Genomic DNA, 23,487 nt, shown 5'->3' with positions numbered 1-23,487 from the left:
TGGTAAGACACCCGCTAAGAGGCGAAGGACTTGCCATACCCGACTCCATGAGGTAAGTTATAGAACTCCTGACCAAACGAGTGTCGAAGGCACTCGTTTGGGACAACAGTCTTGGGAACATTTTCCGACCAACATTTTGAAATTTGGTGCATTTTAACCGTGTCAAATTGGCAAAAAACTGTATCTATTTCCGACACAAAGTTTTCATTGTCCAATGAGCATCCTGCCATGCTGCTACCATCGTGTTACTCTCGTCGTTGGCACATGACAGCTTAACTAACTGCTATTGGACAGCGCACTTTTGTCACGTGACGATTTGATTATCGATACTTATTGAGTACTGTATTTCATAAATCACATACAGTACTCCAAAAAGTTCAATTCCTTTATAAAAGTAATTCCCTTGCGATAGATAATCCTCTTATTTCCAACGATTACAGTGATATTTCAAGCTTGACCCAACCCTTGCTGTTCTCTCAAACTAAAAGAATGTGAATTGTGAATCTATATTTTTGCTTGAGCATGAAATCCAGCCCTTCTCGCTGGCTAATATAGGTCACGTTATCTATCAAGTGATCACTCGGTTGCCACGTGCCCGACAAACTGGTGCCGTACCACAGTATCTGTTCATTCTACTCCAAATACTCTAGCAAGATCGAGTATTTGTTTACTGTAGCCTCAGTTTTTCCACATGATTACTTAATTAAATAATTAGATAATTATTTTTCCAGAAAATGATCAACATCACATATAATTATAACTGGCTAATTCCTACAATAATTACAGCAATACAAATCTTCGTCTCATTTATTGATGAAAACCAGTAAAGGCGGAAAGTGAGAAATCTTGAACATTTTTTTGGAACAAGACTTTAGTAATTTAGTATTTATTTGAAATCAATCCTATGGATAAGACTAGAAAACTGTCCAGAACAAATTGCGGATCAAAATGAAACCGATCACTTGAAAAACAGTCAATGTTTCTATCGAACTGACATTAAGCTTCTACAGAGTTAGGAGATAATTTCATCAGTGAGATCAATAAGTCATCCTAATGACATTTAAGACATGTAAAATATGTCGGATGGTGAAGATTTGTTCAGGCAATATATTGTCTGAAGTCTGAACACAATTATTTCTCATAGCCAAAAATTGATTAATTAGGTATAAAGAGGTGGTCTGACTTCAAATTTCACCGCAATGTGCGCCTCAGCAGTTTACTTATGTATTTCGAGTTTCAGGAATCAAGCCCAATTTATTTCATTTTAATTAACAAAAAAGCGTAAGGCGAATCTCCTAAATTGATCCGTTGAGTAAGCGATTACCGTGAAATTTCACGCAGACGTGGGACATGATTCGGTTTCGAGGGGTCAAAATGTTAAGATTTGATCTATAATCATTAATAACCGGACTTACCGGACTCATGTTAAACAATTTCTAACTACACTCCATATTCCATTTCCGGGACATGATTCGGTTTCGATTTTCTAGGCCCGAGGGGTCAGAATTAAGATTTGATAATTAATAACTGGATCATGTTAGACAATTTCTAACTATACTCCGTGTTTTGGTTATTAAAAACAATTAAAAGTAAGTGTATTACTGAGTAACTGAGTGGCTAAGTTGGTTAGCCCGCTTGTCTACTGGCGCTGAGGTTGTGAGTTCGAATCTCAGTATTGGGCCAATATCTCAAAAGTGATGTACAGCCGTCACTCACCAAACCCTGGTGTGAATGGTCGTGGCTCTCATAAGAGGTGCGAGTTATTGGGCGACTGATCGTGTCCGACAGCGACTTCTGTCCGACTCCAAAGTTAGGTTTTTCGGACAATAGTTTATGTCGGATCCTACCATACGATTTTCTTGAAATTTTCCAGATAGTTTTAAAACGAATCATCTGGGCAAGTTTTGGTGAAATTCTATGTGCCAAATTTGAGTTATAACTTCAAACACAAGAAAGAAGTGCTGTCGGACAGGAGTCGTGTTACCGAAAATAACACGAGTGCTTTGGCCTGGGGTTGCGTCCCGACTATGCTACAGGGAAATCTGTACCGAAAGGACCGTGGCCACGCCGCAAAAGAAAAGGAGATCGGCCCCTCGTTCCTAGGTTCGCCATGTAGTTGTTGTTGTTGTATTACCAAAACTTACGTGGTTTGCCCCGTCTACCACTTCACAGTTGATTTAAGAGTTTAAACTGGTGGGCAGTTATTATCCAGCCGAAGAATATGGCCTCCCACTTCTCAGTAATTATAGGGACAGTATTTCAGTTATAGTACAACTTATTCGCCAGATATAGTTAGTTATTCAATTAATGTACTTAAACTGTAATTTTGAATAGAGGACGTTGTAAGATATTACTGATTGCTGAGAGTTGAAATTTAACTTAAATATATTATATTGAATAAATAGATATATCTTATGTTCATAACTTTATTACCTAGTGCGGTCTGACATAAAAGTACCGTTTGATTTCGCTGACGCATGAGATTTTTCTCGTTTCCTATAATTTCATTAGTATAACTATAATATGACGTTAAACTTGAAGACACGACAATATTATTCTTGCTTAGAGCGGTAAAGCGGTTAAAACCCATACTAGTACTGAGCTGGCAACCCTTCTTAATTTTAACCGCTTGATACTGCATTTATAATTTATGGTATTCTTGAATAACATAAATTGAATATGTAGTGGCAGTGCTAACTGCTACTACCTATTCGGCGGAACCACGGATTTAGGGTTGCGCCCACCTACCTTACGAGACATATTTAAATATGTCTCGTAAGGTATTCGGCGAATATTAATAGGTATTCGCCCTGGCCCTAGTATGAGTATTCACCCGACTATAAGTAACAGGGAAAATATGTGGATCTGAACACGGAAATCACATTTATAACGGTTAATTTACCAGGCACGTCACATTTTTTGAAATTTGTTCCCAAAAGTATTCCACTACAAACCCTCATGGTTTGTAGTGCCACTGTCAAGCCACTGTCGAGGCATTTTTACTGCTTTTCTTGCTTGCTGTATTAAAAATCCATCGAAAATTTACCTGTTAAAATTATATTATTATATTAAAAAGAAATCCCACAAAAAATCCGGATTTTTTATGGTTTGAATGCCTTTGAGCGTACATTGCAATGTCCGTTCAAATTATGTCCGTTCACGCAATGTCCGGTCAAATAACATTCGGTCAAATAACGTATCAACTACGACCATGAACTACTGAAATCAGATTAACTGACGAATCCTAAAATCACATATAATATAATATACTTTATGATATATGTTAAAATCACATTCCAAGAAAGGACAAACAGGTATGATCAGTGATCAGCTGCAAAACTCTAAAAAGAAAACGATAAGAGGAAAGAGATCCTCAAAAATATGCGAGATCATCCTGATGAAAATAGCAATATAAAAATATACGCGAATATATTAAGACGCAATGAAATATCGGACCACGATCGCGATGTATGGGGACTTGCCACCCTGGCAATCCTTCTCAATTTTAACCGCTTGATACTGCATTTATAATTTATATTATTCTTGAATAACATAAATCGAATACGTAGTGGCAGAGCTATTACCTATTCGGCGAAACCACCTACCTTACGAGACATATTTAAATTCGTCTCGTAAGGTATTCGGCGAATATTAATAGGTATTCGCCCTGGCCCTATATAGTATGAATATTCACCCTACTATAAGTAGCAGGGAAAATATGTGGATCTGAACACGGAAATCACATTAATCACCAGGCACGTCACATTTTTTGAAATTTGTTCCCAAAAGTATTCCACTACAAACCCATTGTCCAGGATATGGTCATACATCCGGATCCCGACTGCACTGTCGTGGCACTGTCGTGGCACTGTCGTGGCACTGTCGTGGCACTGTCGTGGCACTGTTGTGGCACTGTCGTGGCACTGCCGTGGCACTGTCGTGGCACTGTCGTGGCACTGTCGTGGCACTGTCGTGGCACTGTCGTGGCACTATCGTGGCACTATCGTGGCACTGTTGCGGCACTGTCGTGGCACTGTCGTGGTACTATCGTGGCACTGTTGCGGCACTGTCTTGGCACTATTGTGGCACTGTCGTGGCACTGTCGTGGCACTGTCGTGGCACTGTCGTGGCACTGTCGTGGCACTGTCGTGGCACTGTCGTGGCACTGTCGTGTCACTGTCGAGGCACTGTCGTGGCACTGTCGAGGCACTTTCGAGGCACTCTCGTGGCACTGTCGAGGCACTCTCGTGGCACTCTCGTGGCACTATGGTGGAACTGTCGCGGCACTAAAGGCATAGCGCCACTATGGTGGCATAATGCCAACTTTCAATCATGTTCTTTCAAAAGCGTAAGACAATCATTATACCTTCATTATTATCTTTTCACGATAACCACGGTGTCATAAAAGCATTACCCTTTATTTATTAGCGTTTTCGAAGCATTGTGATTTACAATCCTGATCTGGTGACGTGTCACATGCTATCAGCTTATTGGCGTTGCGATAACAATATTACAAATCCATCGAAAATTTACCTGTTAAAATTGAAAAAAAATCCCACAAAAAATCCGGATTTGTAATGGTTTGAATGCCTTTGAGCGTACATTTCAATGTCCGTTCAAATTATGTCCGTTCACGCAATGTCCGGTCAAATAACGTTCGGTCAAATAACGTTCGGTCAAATAACGTATCAACTACTACCATGAACTACTGAAATCAAATTAACTAAACTGACGAATCCTAAAATCACATACCTTACAAGACTTTTTTGTGGCGGACCAATTTGCGACGACCGAAATTTTGGCGGTCCGAAAATATGGCGAAATTGAACAAAAACCGTCAAATTTCGGACGTCACAGAAAATAAGGGTATTTTTCATCATTTTTTGTGACAGTAAGCAGTAAGGAAATTTCTGAAATTCGGTAAAATCATGTTCAAACTTAGTCTGTATTAAGACTGTAAGACTTTCATGTTAGCACATACATGTATTTTAATGCAAATTTAAACTGTATTGCGTGACATTCAATTCGTCATTGGTGTGGTGATAATTTGTCCCAAGATGCCAGAATTTATTTATTTATTTTACTTGATATTACTTTTTAGAAACAAAATAAAGCAGTGAAGGCACAGTCATTGAAATAAGCTTAAAGATAATGCGACGGATTCTATTACGACGACCGAAATTTTGGCGGTCCGAAAATATGGCGAAATTTTCGGAAAACCGCCACATTTCGTACGTTATAAATATGTCTTGTAAGGTATTATAATATAATATATTTTATGATATAATATGTTAAAATCACATTCCAAGAAAGGACAAACAGGTATGATCAGTGATCAGCCGCAAAACTCTAAAACGAAAACGATAAAAGAGGAAAGAGATCCTCAAAAATATGCGAGATTATTCTGATAAAAATAGCAATATACAAATATATGCGAATATATTAAGACGCAATGAAACTATCGGACCACGATGTATGGGGACTTGCCACCCCATGGTATGATATATAATAATATTATGTTATTTTTTACGTCACATATAATGATCACGTACTTCCATTACAATTTTACAGCCCGAACTCCCCTTCAAATTAAATCCAAAGGCTAAAATCTGTCCCATCAGTATATGAATTATAATATCCTGTAAATAACAGTATATGAATATACAGTATATACAGATATGAAATAACAGTATATGCATGAATATCCTGCTTTAAGGTAATTAGTTTTTCATGGAAACATGTTATATGCGCAACGGCTGGGGAATAATGTAATAGTTCATGACGTCGGAAGTTCCAGTTCCAGTGGCTAGTTTTAAAATCTTCTCAGGGCCGTAATAGGATGCTGTTAACTTAAGGTGAAGATGGGTCCAGAGTTTCAAGACTGGAGCTCCTCCCATGAAAATTGGTTTGAAAAAGGCGCGGGAAAATTGCGTTGACCGCATTCCAGACTCCAGAGGCTTGTGTGACTAATTAACTAATTAAACTTTGCTGATAACAGTTTGGTAACCACTCGTTTATTTCTAAAACGCTTTGGTGATCAAGCCGTTATTCATTCGTGCAAGTTGATGATAATTTTCATATCTAATTTGATGTACGATAAGTGGCCAGGGACCAGGGTCAGGGGCGCAGCTACCACCAGGCAGACACTTCAAATTATTGACTAGAAAGCATGATGATCATAAAGAGCTGAGAATTACACTGATAACTAAAAAAAAGCAGGACAAGCCTGGAGAGTGGAGGGGTTGTTTAAAACATATAAGTGATATAAAATGTTTATTAAGCAGCAATACAATAATACAATTTTAATTAGCAAAGCTATAGCAACGTTTGTTAAATTGTTACAATGCATAATGCATATTGGCAATAAAATAGAAATGCAAGAAGTATCAAGAAATGTTCATATGCCGTGCAAATATGTACTGTATTATCACACTACCGAGCCAATTGTGGCGGGAGCACAGACATGACGTCACACAGACATGACGTCACACCCGGAGGGAGAACAAACCGGAGGGTGAAATATTTTACAGCAGAGGCGTACGCCTCTGCTGTAAAATACGGCAATATTAAATTTTGTGCAGATAGAAGATAGGACTCAATTCAATTAGCAAAAGAGATAATTTTCAAGCACAGTAAAAGACGAAAGTACAAGAATGGTTAGAAAAAGGGAAATAGATTCATAATGAATTCAACGCCTACACACTGACTTAAAACAAAATGTAAATCAGTAATTTATCTGACGTTATATTTCTAAAGCGTGAACTGTAATGGTACAGCAGTGGTTGCATCATCCTTCATGACAACGAATAAGTTAGAGTTTGGATGATGCAGCAACAATTGAAATATTGGTTGTAAGACTACGTCAGGTTAGGTTCTAATTTTAACATAATGTTAATATGTTGAGATGTTGGAGTATGGAGTGATGATGCAGCAACAATTGAAATATTGGTTGTGAGACTACGTGAGGTTTCTGATTTGAACATAATGTTAATATATTGAGATGTTAATCTGAGTAGATGATGGTTTTGAAGTTTTAAAACATCTTCTCAAATTCTCGAGGGGATACGGTACGATTAGTTTTAAACTATAAATTACAACATCGAAAATCTATTACATTTATTGAGGACGTTACAGAAGGAATTGATTTAATGTAGTTGGAGGAGTCCTAACTCTCCTCACGTCCGAAAATGGCGTTTCTCTTGTATCAAATATGAATCAAACTGAAACGCCCAATCTCGGGAAAATTGGAATCAATTGGAATCCCATCAGAAGTCAGAACCCCACCAGATTATATAATATCTATATAATATAAATATGTATATAATATTATATACCTTATCGGTCATAATTATCACGGACATTACTTTCACGCTGAAGACCTTAGCGTGAATAATTAAGGCCGTGAAAATACTGTCTGTGGCATCAAGGTCCGTGAATAATAAAGTCCGGTAATTATTTCCATTAATTTTAGTGAGTGTGTCCCTCCATATGCGTAGATATGTGTGTAGCCGATTACTATATTAGTTTATTAGTATACTAGTACAAATATAATCACTCCTCAGTCACATTCTAGAGTTCAGAAAAAGAGTAAAACATTTATTAAAAAATCACCAAAGTTTCACAATTTTTTGTACATTTTTGGGCGGTCATGAGCGTGAATAATTATGTCCGTGAAAAATTTAGTCCATGAAAGACTAGTTGTCCGTGACAATTATTTCTGGTAAGGTAATACCCCTTCTTACTCCATAAACATTTTACCCCCTATTTCCGGTTAATAAGATTACTAACTTACTTAATTTGATACCTTGATGAGGTTTAGCTGGAAGGTGATCAGGGCAATTATGATCATACATCACGTATACCTCTCTCCACTGGAGGCTCCGGTTTATTATACGAGGGTTGCTGCAGACAGCAGTGTAGCCTGTCATTGGGGGATTTTCAGGAAATTTGTCGAGAAACAGTCCTAAAGATGGCTTGGATATGCTGAGAGATCTTCGATAGCGTTAACAGATTTTTGCAGTAGGTTCCATATTACTAGAAGCTATCAAACTAAAAATAAAGTTACTCCAATCCAGAGTTTACAGACACAATCACGTGCTGACTGCAGTTGATCCAACAGCGGTGATATTAACCAAATAATAATAGTAATATTTTGCAAATAGTGCGATTCCGCACCTTCCTTAACAATAAAACTGTTCTATGTGCGGCAAATTTAGAGAAGAAAAAATTAAGCTGAACAATTTGCCTAATTTTTAGCCTTTAGGTAGGTACTCTCACGTTAGATTGGACAGCGTAAACTAATTAAAACACTAAGAAATCTTTTACATTTATTGAGGACGTTACAGAATGAATTGATTTAATGTTGTACGGGGGTCCTAATCCTCCTCGCGTGTTCTGAGATGGCGTTTCTCTTGCCTCATAATTTATATATAATACAATTATTAAACGAATAACGGCCCATAGTGCGAAAAAGTGCAGTATATTTAGGTCAATAGTGCGATTCCGCACCCATCGCACTTATATGTTGCCTCTGAATCCAGAGTTGAGCACATATTAGGTCGGGAGTGTTAAAAAGTAACATTTAAAGTTCAAAACCGTGGCCTCCAGATAAATTAGGTGGGTACAAATGAAATAACCAGTTAAAGTAAGAAAGTAATCAATGTCAATTGTGGAGAACGGACGAAAGCCCGAATAGAACTTACTTATAGCACAGGTTGGGGGGGGGGGGGGGGGTTATATAATTCAGGTTTATATAATTCAGTTCGCGTGATAAAGGCCTTCACAAATATCCTCCCTAAAGGGAAATACAAGAACACGCAATGATAGCATGATACGTCAACTGAAAGGGGGAACGTTATAAATGGAGTTATCAATATGCAATTACTAAAGATAACATAATGTCAACTAAAAGGCCCTCCGGTGAATTAATATCTACACACAGGTATTATTCGAAGAAATCGTTTTGCTGCAACCAATTTATGCAGGGTCTAGGAATTAAGATTAAATAAATTAGTATTAGAAAATGGCACAAATGTTTGGCACGTGTTTGGCACGTGTCAGCGATCATTAAGTTGACAGTTCTGGTCGTTAGAGGAACAAGTTAAACTTAAATAAACAAGGCAAAAGAATTTTATTAACACGGGTTTCGTGTGAAGTTTCAGACTGTTTCAAAATATTGCGAAAATCTTATGTGGGCTGAAATTAATCAACCAAGTACCAACTTCATTTCTGTTTCAACCTGATAACAAATCGTGACAGCATACAGTCACGACGGACCGAAAGTGCAAATTTCGTGACATAGGGGTGTGAAAAATGTGTAATATAATCTCAACAGAGTGCATGTAATATGTAATTAAAGTACAACCACATGCATATTGCATATAACTATAGGTACCTGTTTTAGATTTTTCGATCAGATTCACGGTGGATTTGTTGATGGCGATCTCTGATGAAGGTGACCAAACGCTGAAATGAAAAGATTGTAAATTATTTGATAAAGTTTGAGAAACAGAACATTATTAAAATAGTTAATTCGCAAGATAAAGAGCTGTTCAATTTACCATGCTTTTTCGCAGTTTTTTGGAAAAAATAAAAGACAAAAGCGCAGGGAATTAAAACAATTAATCCTAATAAGTATAAAAATTAACAAATTATCTGCTATGAAATAAAAACTTACTGAATGGAAGTGTTCTGATAAGTTTCTTGTTGCTTTTCAGGGGACTTTTCTGAATAGTCAGGGTATTTCTCCTGTGAAAGTGGTATTTGCATGAGTAAATACATATATGTAATATGTATGTATAGTTAGAATAAACATTTGAACATTTAAATATAATTTGGAATATTACAGTAACTTTATTCAGATCTCAAATAAAATAATATATTTAATAAATGAAGGAGTTAGCGATTGGTAAGCTCTAGAGGTTTCAGCCGCTTACCTGTCCTGCGCCACTAGCTAGCTAAGAATTTCAACTAGCTTAGCGGCTTAATCGGCCAAAAATAAAATCCAGGATTTTTTAATGGAACTCATGTTTGAGAAAAGGCACATGAATTAAGTTTTGGTTCTATTCTAACTTTCAGAATCTTGACCTTTTAAATAGAAAACAGGCTTTCAGAATTGGCCTTTTAAATAGAAAACAGGGTTTCTGATAATATCTCATCCTCTAGTCAGAGGCCTTTTGAATAGAAAAAAGGATTTCTGATAATATCTCATCCTCTAGTATAAGAGGCCTTTTAAATAGAAATCAGGGTTTCTGATAATATCTAATCCTCTAGTAAGAGGCCTTTTAAATAGAAAAAAAGATTTCCGATAATATCTCATCCTCTAGTATAAGAGGCCTTTTAAATAGAAATCAGGGTTTCTGATAATATCTCATCCTCTAGTAAGAGGCCTTTTAAATAGAAATCAGGGTTTCTGATAATATCTCATCCTCTAGTATAAGAGGCCTTTTAAATAGAAATCAGGGTTTCTGATAATAATTCATCCTCTAGTAAGAGGCCTTTAATATAGAAATCAGGGTTTCTGATAATATCTCATCCTCTAGTATAAGAGGCCTTTTAAATAGAAATCAGGGTTTCTGATAATATCTCATCCTCTAGTCAGAAGCCTTTAATATAGAAATCAGGGTTTCTTATAATATCTCATCCTCTAGTATAAGAGGCCTTTTAAATAGAAATCAGGGTTTCTGATAATATCTCATCCTCTAGTAAGAGGCCTTTTAAATAGAAAAAAAGATTTCCGATAATATCTCATCCTCTAGTATAAGAGGCCTTTTAAATAGAAATCAGGGTTTCTGATAATATCTCATCCTCTAGCAAGAGGCCTTTAATATAGAAATCAGGGTTTCTGATAATATCTCATCCTCTAGTAAGAGGCCTTTTAAATAGAAAAAAGGATTTCCGATAATATCTCATCCTCTAGTATAAGAGGCCTTTTAAATAGAAATCAGGGTTTCTGATAATATCTCATCCTCTAGCAAAAGGCCTTTAATATAGAAAACAGGGTTTCTGATAATATCTCATCATCTAGTCAGAGTCCTTTAATATAGAAATCAGGGTTTCTGATAATATCTCATCCTCTAGTATAAGAGGCCTTTTAAATAGAAATAAGGGTTTCTGATAATAATTCATCCTCTAGTAAGAGGCCTTTAATACAGAAAACAGGGTTTCTGATAATATCTCATCCTCTAGCAATAGACCTTTAATATAGAAATCAGGGTTTCTGATAATATCTCATCCTCTAGTATAAGAGGCCTTTTAAATAGAAATCAGGGTTTCTGATAATAATTCATCCTCTAGCAATAGACCTTTAGTATAGAAAACAGGGTTTCTGATAATAATTCATCCTCTAGCAAGAGACCTTTAGTATAGAAAACAGGGTTTCTGATAATAATTCATCCTCTAGCAAGAGGCCTTTAATACAGAAAACAGGGTTTCTGATAATATCTCATCCTCTAGTCAGAAGCCTTTAATATAGAAAAACAGGGCTTCTGATAATATCTCATCCTCTAGCAAGAGGCCTTTAATATAGAAAAACAGGGCTTCTGATAATATCTCATCCTAGGAAGAAAGGGAGTTATAGGAACTTATAATTTAGGGCACTTATCAGCACAAAGGGAACCATTAATAAATCATTCGTTCGTAAGAAAGAAAGTATACTATAGCACGATCACGAGTAGAGGCGAACTGAAGTCTTGAAGAGACCAGATACGAACAACAAAAAAAGTTTTCTCACTTCTTCAGTCTTCTAGAACTTGCACATCTTGTATCAGTATATCCCGGCCGGGCATGGTCAAGTAACACGGTGATGATGCACAAATCACTTATTTTTCAAAAGAGCAAGATAGCGTAGTGATAAGAGAGCAAGAAAATGTTATGAATGAAATAAGTGCTGTGCTGTACTGAACCACGGACGGTAGAGTTGAATTTAGGTATAGTAATCTATTAGGTTAGGTCAGATATAAGGATATAGACTTAATAGTTAATAGTGTGGTACATATTTACTTCCAGACTGTACATACATTTAATAGTGTTATGAAATTAATGAATTAGCATCGACCGGGCAGTTTCTAATAAACGTAATGTTACTTTCCACGTGGTGTGAAGTGAGTGCTCTAACCCTCTGAACTGCTTAACTCTCTAACTGCTTAACTCTCTAACTGCTTAACTCTCCAACTGCTTAACTCGCTAACTGCTTAACTCTCTAACTGATTAACTCTCTAACTGTTTAACTCTCTAACTGCTTAATTCTCTAACTGCTTAACCCTCTAACTGCTTAACTCTCTAACTGCTTCACTATCAAACTGCTTAACTCCCTAACTCTCTAGATCTCTAACTCACCAACTAGGAACTCTCTAACTCTCTAACTCTCTAGATCACTAACTCTACAGCCCTCAAACTTTTCAATTAGCTAATAGAACTCTCAATCACTCATTGCTGTTGCATATTATATATTATAGAATTGTGTGATTCCTAACTATCCCATACTACGTTAATGGTTCAACCCAACCAAGAGGACAGAACTTCCAAAAATTTTGTACGGTTGTATGAATTATGGTACATATATACTCCAAACAAACTACTAGCTGATAACTTACCGTAAGAACGATCCCAACGTCAGACTGTGGCCCGTTATCTGCGTGTACTCCGTTACCTCCGTGTACTCCGTTACTGATAACCGTTGTCTCGTTCAAATCCTCCGCTGCTTCAAGATCAGGGTTCTTTGAGTTCGCTGTCAGTGGGTTTGTAAAAAGTACTGTTTCCGCGTTTCCACCGCCGCCATGGTCCAGGTTTCCTTCTTCTATGTCCAAAGCTGCAAGGGAATTAAGGGATAAAATAAGAAAGTATTGTCTACAATTTTATGCAAATATTGATGTCACAAATATTCCATCTTCCAGAAATTTAAAATTTTGATTCTTCGTTTCACTATGACTCGCCGTATTCTCCACATTTCTGATTTTTAACCATCCAACGTGACTTAGATTCGACAAGTAAAACAACAGGGTAACTGTAATCAATGGTGGTGAACTAAAAAGACTTCTAATAATACAGAACCCTGGTATATAAAGTTGAGGTCACGTGACACTCGGTGAGGTCACGTGAGTCAACACCCTCCCTCAGGGCAACTACTTTATGATGGCTTGATAAAGTGATAATGACTCGTCGATTGGATAGGGACATGTACATGAGGTTTTCAGTATGCAATTACTGATGACAGTAGCACGGTAGGTAGTCATCCAATGTACCTCTGAATTCTGATAAGAAGCACTTGATAAGGGGAGCCAGGAGCGCAGATAATCTGAGAACAATTTTTTTGGATTTTGGAGGAAATATTGGTCTGCGTAGGAAATTCAAAATTTTGAATTTTCTGTATGTGGCCATGAGAAAGTTAACTTTTCATTTAATTACATTAATTTTAAAAGGCTATTTTTCTCAAACTGATCATATATTATGCTCATATATTCAGACAGATATTTATTATTCATGGCTAAAAATAACATAAAATCGTCGTTGAAATTTTCAATATATTCAATATATTCAATGTGGTTATTGCTATACCGTTAAGAAAGTAAGAATTAGAGAATTAGAGGTCGATTACAATCGAGTCAAAATTCACTGGAGAAATGCGTTACGAAGAGCTTGATAATAGTGAATTTTGTAACGGTAGAGATCTGTCAGACGAGAATTAATAAATAAATTTATTGAACAGGCTTAGAAAACTTGGCGAAAAAATTCATCCCTATATTTTCCTCTCTTAATTAAATTTGCCATGGCCAATAGTTTCAAAAATAAGAGAGACAGTTATTATACTAAATACCAAGTATATGGATCAATAACCGCACGTTATGCCTCTCAAAGGATTACTTATCATTATCAATGTCAAAAACTAAATTAAGGAGAGATAAGTGAAAAGAACCTGCAGGTGATAGTGACCAATCCACATCCACCAATTTCATGCTGAGATCTCCTATGTTCCTGCCGTTCATTGGTCTTTGTGTGTCTTCACAAAACTAAAATTTACAAAGCCGAGTACGTGGCAACAACTAAAGTAAATAAGAGACAGCATAATCTCATTGCAAACAGCTGCCCAGTATTGCAGTAAATTATCTTGGATTTCCAAGGAAGAAATTAGTTTAACACATATAATGGAGTTAAGATCCGGTGGTGATACACAGCAACTTCTATGGTAGGGTATTGTCAACCGACAACCATGTGACAATGGAGAGACGGCGAGTATGAAAGGACCGGGAACGATGACGAGGAGATAAGAGGAGATAAGAGGAAGTTGATGCAGCTGAGAGATCACGAGGAGCGAGGCCCTAATGGCAATAGACATGAGACTATACATATATATTATGTAGAATTGATCGCCGTTTGTTACTTTTATTATCATGTACTGAGGATATTTATGGTAGTACGGTTTTTTTACCATGGCATTTCGTAAACCCATTTAAACGAGTTTTACGTCTTCTAAACCTCAAAATCTCGGTATCACCTATTGAGGGAAATACCATTTTATCAGGGACTCACAATTTCCTAACTTGAACTAGAAAAAACTACATATAAGCGGTGGTATTTCACGCGGTTCAAACAGTGTCAAAACTGTATGTTTAAAATCATGCACGCTTTCCGTTCACCACTATAAAAAACATTTTTTGTGAGATTATGCCATGGTTAAATGATGGGATTTGAAATTCGGAGTAAATAACGTTTTTCAAATTTTATAGATCCAGCAGATAAACTTCCAGATCAAATGATCGTATAGCGATAAAATTCAATCATTTGCACTTGTAATCTAACTAACAAATATAATACCGATACACAGTAACTGTTAAGCTTAATAGATCATTTCTATCTGCGGCATTGTGCAACCTAACAAAAAATTTCGTCAATGACAAGCACACACACATATTTTAATATATATCATATATATTATATATGTAGGTCCGTGTAGGCCTTACACTGTGCTTTCAGCAATACTCATATGTAATATTGTCTCAATACTTTTAATAAAATGTCTGATGTTTTTCTGAATAGACAAGTAGACTTAGAGATGATAATGTTACAACTTTCATTTTAAAATGGTCACCACTGAGTCTATTCAGAAAAAAATCAGAAATTTCCTTGAAATAATCATCAAACGAGACTCGATATAAACTGTGCATGACGTAATCATATAAGCTTAAATAGCAAGAGGCTGAAGTGCATAAATACACAGATAACCTCAAAATATTATTGGCATATCAGCTTACTTGTCAATTATCACTAATTTCTCTGGTACATATATTATCTTTGTGCTTATATTATACTTTAGCTGTCGATCTGAGAATTAGCTACCAAATACAGGACGTACATATTTCAGGTTATTCTGCTCTTCCAAGACGGCCAATTTACGACTTTAGCAGAAGTTCAAGTACTGAATTTCTAAAAACCTTGATATTATTACTTATTTACGTCTTCAGCAGAAGCACCAAAAGTCTGACAAACATTATTACTTACATCATCACTGGTTCCAACTGTCGGGTAACAATTGCATGTATTAATAGATGACAACAACAACGACATCATGTCTCAAAAGACCGACTATACTCGAATTAAGAAAAGAAAGAAATTAGTGTTCACTGATCGTACACACAAATGAGGATCAATACATACGGAATACGGATCAATACAAATGTATACGAAAAATCGCAATTTCTCCCTGACGACTTACATGAAACACGCGTTTAAACGATTATCCCTTATAAAGCTGCTACATTATAATGTCTTTATATGCAGCTGTTACAAGAGTTCCAACGCGTGATAAACAGGTATTTCCACTACATACGTTAATACTGAAGGTTCATTCATAAGATTTTCTATTTACTCCACTGCAGTTAACTAAGCGCAAATGAATGTATAACCATGTAATGAGAAGGAATTATGGAATAGTCGGATTTTTTATTGTAATTCTTTAAAAGAATTTTAAAGAATTAAATAAGAAGAATTTCAACCCATGAACCAAAGTTCATTTCATTGCTGACGATTTAATTGGTTCAGAATGTAATGTGGCTGTAAGGTATATGGGAATTCGGATACCATATAAGTCAGTTTAGATTTTAAAACTTTAAATCGGTCCCAGTGGCATAACGTTGCATGTCGGCGCCCCCACCCCCCCCCCCGCCGAAAAAGCACCCCTCCCCTTTTAGCGCCCCTCCGTAAAATTAGACAAATTAGGTGATTTTAGAGGTCACGCCGGTAAAATCTCTAAAAGAACGTGCTTCTAGAGCAAAACGCGGAGTACTGCAGTTAAGTTTTTCAAAATTGTCCCACATTCAATCAACGATTTGGCACCTCTCTATAACTCTAAGATGGCGCCCTACCACACAGCGGGGTCAGCGGGGCCCTTCGTTACGCCACTGTACCATAATCAGTTTAAAACTTTAGATTGGCCCCCAAAATTAATTTAGACGCCCTCTTCGTAAGTCTAATTTGTATTTTAATTCATAGTTCTGTTGATCAACAATGCTGATATCATAGGTCAATTCAAAATGGTAACCCTGTAGCATCTGATTCAGTATATGAAAATAACGATACAGATTATCTGAATCCTAGATCGGAATATAAACAGCCACTGACTGATTTAACTGTTTACCTGAAGGCAGAGAAAGGGGTGATGATGAGTGAATGGTTGGAGGCATAACTTCACCGGCAATTCAGGGTTGCTACAAATATCAGTACAACAAAATCCAAATCCAACAATATTTGATACAACACTGTGGGAAGGCAGAGTGGACAATTTTGGTTTTTTGCTAGATCGATTACACTTAAAGTTAATATAAAGTTAATATAACGGTATGGTCGTTTACTATTAAAGAGCTTTTCCCGTACAGAGAAACAGGCAACAACTCGATTAACATATAATAGTGATCGGATGTGCTCACCCTCGAATTTCGATATGGAGCCAAGCGTGATGAATCACTGTGAAAACTGGAACTTCAAAATTTTTCTAAAAGGCCCCTGGCAGTTGTACAACCAACTCAGATCGATGTATGTTTGGACGCTGATTCCGAATCACCCAGATGACGTATGGTTAAAATACTTCCCTAGAGAGTTATCTGCGAAAAACTCATTCGAATAACGTGTTAAACTCGTGTAAGTTACGTACAATATTCCAGCGTAGAATGATTCATCATCATGAGCTGATTTACAGGTGCTTTGATAAAATTGTTTAATAAAAGTGTTAGTTTTCCGTATATTGTAACTCAGATTTTGGCGGAAATAATCTAACTTTTTATAATCCTACTATGGAAATAAAATAACATTGACTATTAGGTTACCTGGAGGTGGAGTGAGAGTAGAAGATATGTTTACAGTTGGTGACATAGCTTCAACGGCTATAAATCAGCGTTGCTACGAAATCAGCACGAAATAAAAATACTGAAACACAGCGATGTTAAACTTAAAATAAGACAATGGAAAGAAATTTGGTTTCTTAAGAAACCAGGATCAATCAAATTAATATTATATGCATGCAACACATAAAATATATCCATACAACACTTTAGACTTTATTTCGTCTTGAGTCCACATACTCCAAAAATCACGCCTGTCTTTATTTTCCGCACTCTGTACTACCGCATAAGCCGCTTATATTTCAATTTCATGCATCTCTCTGAGAAGCATGAAAACGTGCTTATTGCAACAATTAAAGATCTTAAGAAGAACTGCACGCACAGCTAAAGACTATATTTAAACATATTTAAAAAAGCTTCTGTTGCCGTCAAATTATTAATTAACATATCACGTTGATGTCTCAAAAACCCCCAAAGCTAAACGAGCTAAGAATTGAACTAACATCTTTTGTGTCAATTCGTCCGCATGGTCTGCAATTTTGCATGACATCTGTGATCACTGATCTGTTACTGTACTCGTAGAAGTTCGAGGATGTGCGAGTATGACTAATGATATTCTACAGCTGTGCTCACTATTTAAATGCCACTTGATCATATCGTGATAAATTAGCCAAATTCGACAGAGTTGAGACACAGTTAATAAACTGCGGAGTGACTAAAATGCTATACAGCAAAAACAGAACGCTCCAACCAAACACTCCACCTACTGATCCTAACCACCCTAACAACTCTCTAGCTCTCTCTCTTCAACCCTCATTCCCTCACTCCTCTTGGTGCACAAAACCATTCTAACCTATGTATGTCCCCCTGACGGGTTCCACAAGCCCAACGGTACATAGTTAGACGAAAAACAGAGAAGCCTTGATTGCCAGATCAAGGACTGCATCAGTAGCAGCGAAATACGGATATACCTTCTCCCTTACAGTCAGCGAGCTGACAACTATCTGACTGTGTCTTTTAGGCCTTGTCACACCACCTTCGCTATTGCATCCGCTCGCCCGTATTCACTGACACATGCCACACCTGGGTTTAGTATGAAGATGTACGCATATTCACCCAAGATGCGGAGATGCCTCAGTTTAGCGAGTTGAGATACAACAGCAAACTCACAGGAGCATGGATCAGAATCATCAGTTACCAACCTGACACCGTTTCGGGGCTTTAATCGCAATACGGTTTCCTGTCAGGCGCCCCAGCAGTCCACCCTTGAACCACCATCTGATCCGAGAGTCACTTGAGGAGACCCGTTAGAGCTCGCAATTGGCGACGAGATAACGTTTATGGTACCTCTAGATGTTATAGTAAACTCTCAAGCTCCAACCTTCCTGAACTCCCACTCCCTCTTTCTCGATAACAAGTAGATCCATCTGGAACAGTGGGCTGCCTCTTTCCCACTGTCCCGTACCAGCTTCTTCAGCTCTCTTCCCCTAAAACCAATCCTCCTTGCAGCTCTCTCCAAACTCTGCGCAACCACTCCCCTAGCTCCAACTTCGACTGCGGCATTATAACAGCACCAACCTTTAGCCTGAATCTCAGCCTGCAGACCGCTGTATCGGTCGAGCTTGTACTCGTGCGATTCAGCGATCCGCTCTTCAGATGGTACTGTTAGCTCCCACCAAATAACTGTCTTTGCCGACCTTGAGAATATCACAAGGTCCGGCCTCAGCCGTGTTTCCACAATCTCACTGGGAAACTTAAGCTGCCCCTCAAGGTCTGACAGCACTATCCAATCCCGATACCCACTCAGGATCCCAAAACCACGACTCTCCTTCCGGTCGTCTGTACCTGCTTTTCTTTTCCCAGCAGGAACAAAATCAATGAACTGCCTTCCATCGCCGGCCTTGTTCTTATAAGTGTTCACTCGGCGATCACAATGGAAGACAACCTGTTCAGAGATCTGCTTCAGAACCTTGTCGTGCCGCCATCTATACCTTCCTTGACTAAGGGCCACCTTACACCCAGCCAAAATGTGCTGAATGGTGCCCATCCTCTCCTCACATAACTTGCACTTCCCATCCTCATCTTCACTCCACTTGGAAACCATAGAGGGGGTTAAGAGGGTACCGTACACAGCACTTAGCATGAACCCAATAAGTGAGTCACCATACTTAAAAAGTGTATGCCAGCTCAAATCCGTCTTCATTACGAGCTCTCTCCACTCACCCCACCTGCTCTGCATCTCCAGAGAACCTACTTGCACCTCCCTCTCTCTTTCAATGTTCTCCTTCACTCTCAGCATAACCTCCCTCTCTCTTTCCCGTTCATCCATCCTCTCCCAAGGTTTTTTCCAGTCACCAAAACCGATGCCAACTCTTTTTTGAGGTTGCACCATCCCTCGCACCGATTCACAGACCAAATCTCTTCTGGCCTCTTCCAGTTCTGTCTCAGGCCTCCAAACTCTACCAGAACGAACTTGGGGCTGGACTGCTTTAATCAGGTCATCCTTAGATGTCTGATAGGATTGCAACAGTCGACACTTCTCTATCTTCCATGTATCTGTCAAACTGCTCACCGGTAAGGCCACACTGGATGATTGACTGAACAGACAAAGACCACTCAGAGTGTGCCCCACCCCTAACCACTTCCTGAGGAAACTATTGGTATTTTGTTCCCATCTGGTAACTGTTGTGATCGGAATATCATAGATGGCAAGAGGCCACTTCAGTTTTGGAAGGACCATGTACTGATATCCCCAGCACTTCTGGGGTCCAGTAAGGGAACTTTCATCGAGTCTACGAAGAAAAGTGTTAAGGTCGACCTTGGTTGAGTCGATGACTGATTTGTCATTTCCTTCCACTCTTATCCATCTCCCAAGGAATTTTATCGGCTTCTCTGACACATTCGGAATCACCTCACCACCCAACTGCAAACACACCTCTTCTCTCTCCACCTCCTCCTCTCCTACCACTACCTCCTCAACCCACCTCACAGCCACTCCCTTCTTCAACACCAGTGCTCTGGACTTGGAGGACTTTAACTTAAATCTGGACCAGTCCACGTACTTCTGAAACACATTGAGTAACGTTTGCATATCCTCTGCACGTGCGGTCGTCAGACAGCTATCGTCCATAAACAGCTTCAGAGTTGGTATCGGTGTGTCATCCTTGATGTACTCAATGCTTCTCGGAACCTTAGACTTTAGGTGTTCATGCCCAAGGTTCATGCACAAGACAAACAAGATGACTGATATCACACACCCCATGAAGATTCCTATCTCAAACTGCTGCCAGTCTGATGTCACCGTTCTTGAGGAGAACCTTCCGAATACCCCGGAGAAGTACCGTAGGATAATATTGATAACCTTCTCGGGGACGTTGTAGAAACGAAGGGCCCTGGCAATCAGAACATGGGGTACCGCTCCGTAAGCGTTAGCCAGGTCAAGCCATACCACACTCAGATCCTTCTTCTTGACCTTTGCTTCCTTAAGTACCTCCCACATGGCACCAAAATGCTCCGTGCACCCACGGACGCCTGGCACACCACCCTTATGTATAGAGAGGTCTACATATCCATTCGAGACAACAAAGCTGGTCAACCTCTTCGCCAGGATCGCCAAATAAATCTTCCCTTGAATGTTACCCAGGGAAATAGGCCGTCCTGAACTTGGTGAAAAGTCGCCATCCGCCTTTGGGATGTAGACACCCTCGAAATACCTACAATTGTCAGGATATTCTTCTAACTTATATCCAGTTCTTAACAGGTCCCAGAGATTCTTGGCAATACCAGGACATCTCTTGTACACTGTGTACGGGATCCCGTTGTTACCCGGGGCACTCTTGCTCCTTGCCTTCTTTACAACCTCCTCAAACTCCTTCTTGGATACCGTTGTGAGGTCAAAGGCAACAGAGGGTTCAGGAGCACACTCAGGCAGACCCTCAAGTATACCAAGGGGCTGCTGCCGGGCTGGATTTCCGTACGTTCTGGCCAAGTGATCATCTAGCTCCTCCTTTGAACACTTAAGCTCCCCCACTGGACCTGGATTTAGCACTCCCTTGACTGTCTTGAAAGGGTCGCGTCCAAAATCCCCTCTAACTCTCCTTATCTCTCTCTGCTTCTGTCTCCTTTTCTCAGCCCTCCTCAACTTCATCAAACGACCAGCCAACACTCTCAATAATGCCTCATAACCATCCTTCTCTATCTCACTCCTTGCCTTCCTTTTCTTCCTCCTCAACTGCTTCCTCTTTTCAATCAGGCTGTCGATCTCCTCCTTTCGCCTGTTCTTAAAGCTCATGGACTTCTTTCCACTACCAGCACCTACTTCAACAATACCAAACAACTTGACACCCTCGTCGTACACTACATCACAATGACTCACCATCTTCTCTTGAAATGGTTTCCGCTTGAGAACCACTGCAAACTTCTCTACCACACACTCATCAAACTTATTCCATCGACCATCATTGGACGCCGGCCACTTCACCTTGTCTCTTTTGCTAGCAGGTGGTTCGACTGAAATTCTCTTGTCAAGGAGAGCCCGGATATCTCTAGCACTGTAGTTGTTTTCCTGGCTAGATACCTCCGTCGAAGTTACAGGCATACTGCCAGCCGACGACTCCCCTTCCCAAATGCACTTCATTCGACCCCGATGGATATTCCTGCCTTTGACTGTGTCAAACCGACGTCCACATACACAGATACAACTCTGTCCCTCTCCTGCTTCAACCGTCGAGGACTCTCGACTACCTGAATTTGTCCTTTTCCGGAGTACAGGTAAGTGGAGGGATGCCTACAAAGCCTTTATTGTTAACCCGGGCAACTCGTCTCTAAATAAAGACTCCCGGGGCCTTAGAGAAGCAGGAGGCGTGGTACCGATGTAGGCTGAGGTAGCCACTTTTATGACCCCGTCTGACTTCTCTATTGCAGATCCGCTGCAGGCTCCGACCACTACCCAACCTAAAGACCAAAACCAGGCATACTATCTGTCTTATCATATGGGTCTTACCCCATGGTAGCTGGCCTATCCCAGCAGTATTCGACAAAGCAGATCGTCATAACGACCCTGTCAGATGAGATCAGAGATGGTTATTGGTTATAGGCATAGCCAGGTCCCAGCAAGGCTTTTAATAATTCACTCGCCAGCGTGATCTGTCACGTTTTGTAACAGAAAGAAACGGTCTCATTGCTCATCCGCGAAACCTTAACTAACCCCAACCCTAACGCCGCCCTAAAATCAGACGCCCTAATATACTCTATAGAGTCTCACGCCATAAATAAAAGTTTCACGCCCTAGAGTTAGCCATGGATCCCAATAAATCGAGTCGGACCCACTCCCCCCTCCAATGTCACCCTTTTCTGGACTCAATTACTTAAACAATTTGGGAATTTCTTTCATTTCCTTAATTTATCAGGCATTTAAGTTTAATGTATCATGTCCTAAACATTATATTTCTAATTCATGGACCCAGTTAATAACGTGAACTAGCTTTAACATTTAAATCCAAATAATTCGGAGGTAGAATTTATCCGAATGAGGAAATATGAAAAAATACGAAAGTGGCTGATAATGGTTTACCTGGGGGTGGAGAGATGCTGAGAGCCGATAAATTTCTGATGGTAGGTGACATAGCTACAACGTTGCACGAACAACTAAATAAATATTGAGCGATATATTATGCAACAACTAAATTTAGCTATTTAGTAATATGAAACAAATGTAAAAAGCAACGTCCAATTGAGACAATGGATGTGTAATTATGAGCGGGAAAGTTGAACAAGACCAAGGTTCTATAACTGAGAGTGGAACTATAGGAAGAGCATACATTTGTCCCCAGCAGAGCATTATTCGTCCCTATAGGGCCTAGAATAACAAGTCATGACGTTTCAGTGTATATTCCATACGGAGAATTGGTCGGCCACCGGACTGTGTACGAGCGTGCTAAATCACTTTACTTTTGAAGTTCGAAACTTTTCTAAAAGGCCCCTTGACAGTTGAAACCAACTGAAATCGATGTTTTTTGGAACGCTGATTCCGAATCACCCTCATGACATAGGGTTAAAATGCTCCCCTGGCGAGATATCGGCGAAAAACTGTCTCGATCACGTGATCACATGACCAAATATTAAATAAGGAAGTTAGTATAGTTTCTCGTTATGGTTG

General features: G+C 39.0%; 3 protein-coding genes across 4 annotated transcripts in view; all 3 read right to left on the bottom strand.

Annotated features, from left to right (window-relative positions):
• The window catches only part of LOC134824171 (solute carrier family 4 member 11-like), a 54,922-nt gene extending 40,881 nt beyond the window's left edge, over positions 1-14,041 (bottom strand). For both annotated transcript variants that reach the window (XM_063835917.1, XM_063835915.1), the window contains exons 1-4: positions 13,913-14,041; positions 12,594-12,808; positions 9,677-9,747; positions 9,395-9,465 (exon numbers count right to left, since the gene is read on the bottom strand). In XM_063835917.1, the coding sequence (XP_063691987.1) occupies positions 9,395-9,465; positions 9,677-9,747; positions 12,594-12,808; positions 13,913-13,982 (427 nt within the window). In that variant the 5' untranslated portion in view covers positions 13,983-14,041. The remainder of the gene's footprint in view (positions 1-9,394; positions 9,466-9,676; positions 9,748-12,593; positions 12,809-13,912) is intronic.
• Positions 1-23,487, bottom strand: part of LOC134824178 (uncharacterized) — an 85,067-nt gene that overhangs the window by 59,979 nt on the left and 1,601 nt on the right. The window lies entirely within an intron of this gene.
• On the bottom strand, positions 18,700-21,927 carry LOC134824532 (uncharacterized). Its single transcript, XM_063836439.1, has one exon. It carries the CDS (start codon positions 21,925-21,927, stop codon positions 18,700-18,702), a length of 3,228 nt encoding a protein of 1,075 aa, XP_063692509.1.

The sequence above is a fragment of the Bolinopsis microptera genome, chromosome 12, assembly GCF_026151205.1.
Source record: "Bolinopsis microptera isolate Bmic1 chromosome 12, MBARI_Bmic_1.0, whole genome shotgun sequence".
Taxonomy (NCBI): Eukaryota; Metazoa; Ctenophora; class Tentaculata; order Lobata; family Bolinopsidae; genus Bolinopsis; species Bolinopsis microptera.
Note: the sequence above shows the minus strand (reverse complement) of the source record. Positions and strands in the feature narration are given on the sequence as shown.

Bases quoted from the DNA above. Each gene is read 5' to 3' on its own strand.
- LOC134824532 (XM_063836439.1), bottom strand. From the start codon at position 21,927: ATGCCTGTAACTTCGACGGAGGTATCTAGCCAGGAAAACAACTACAGT.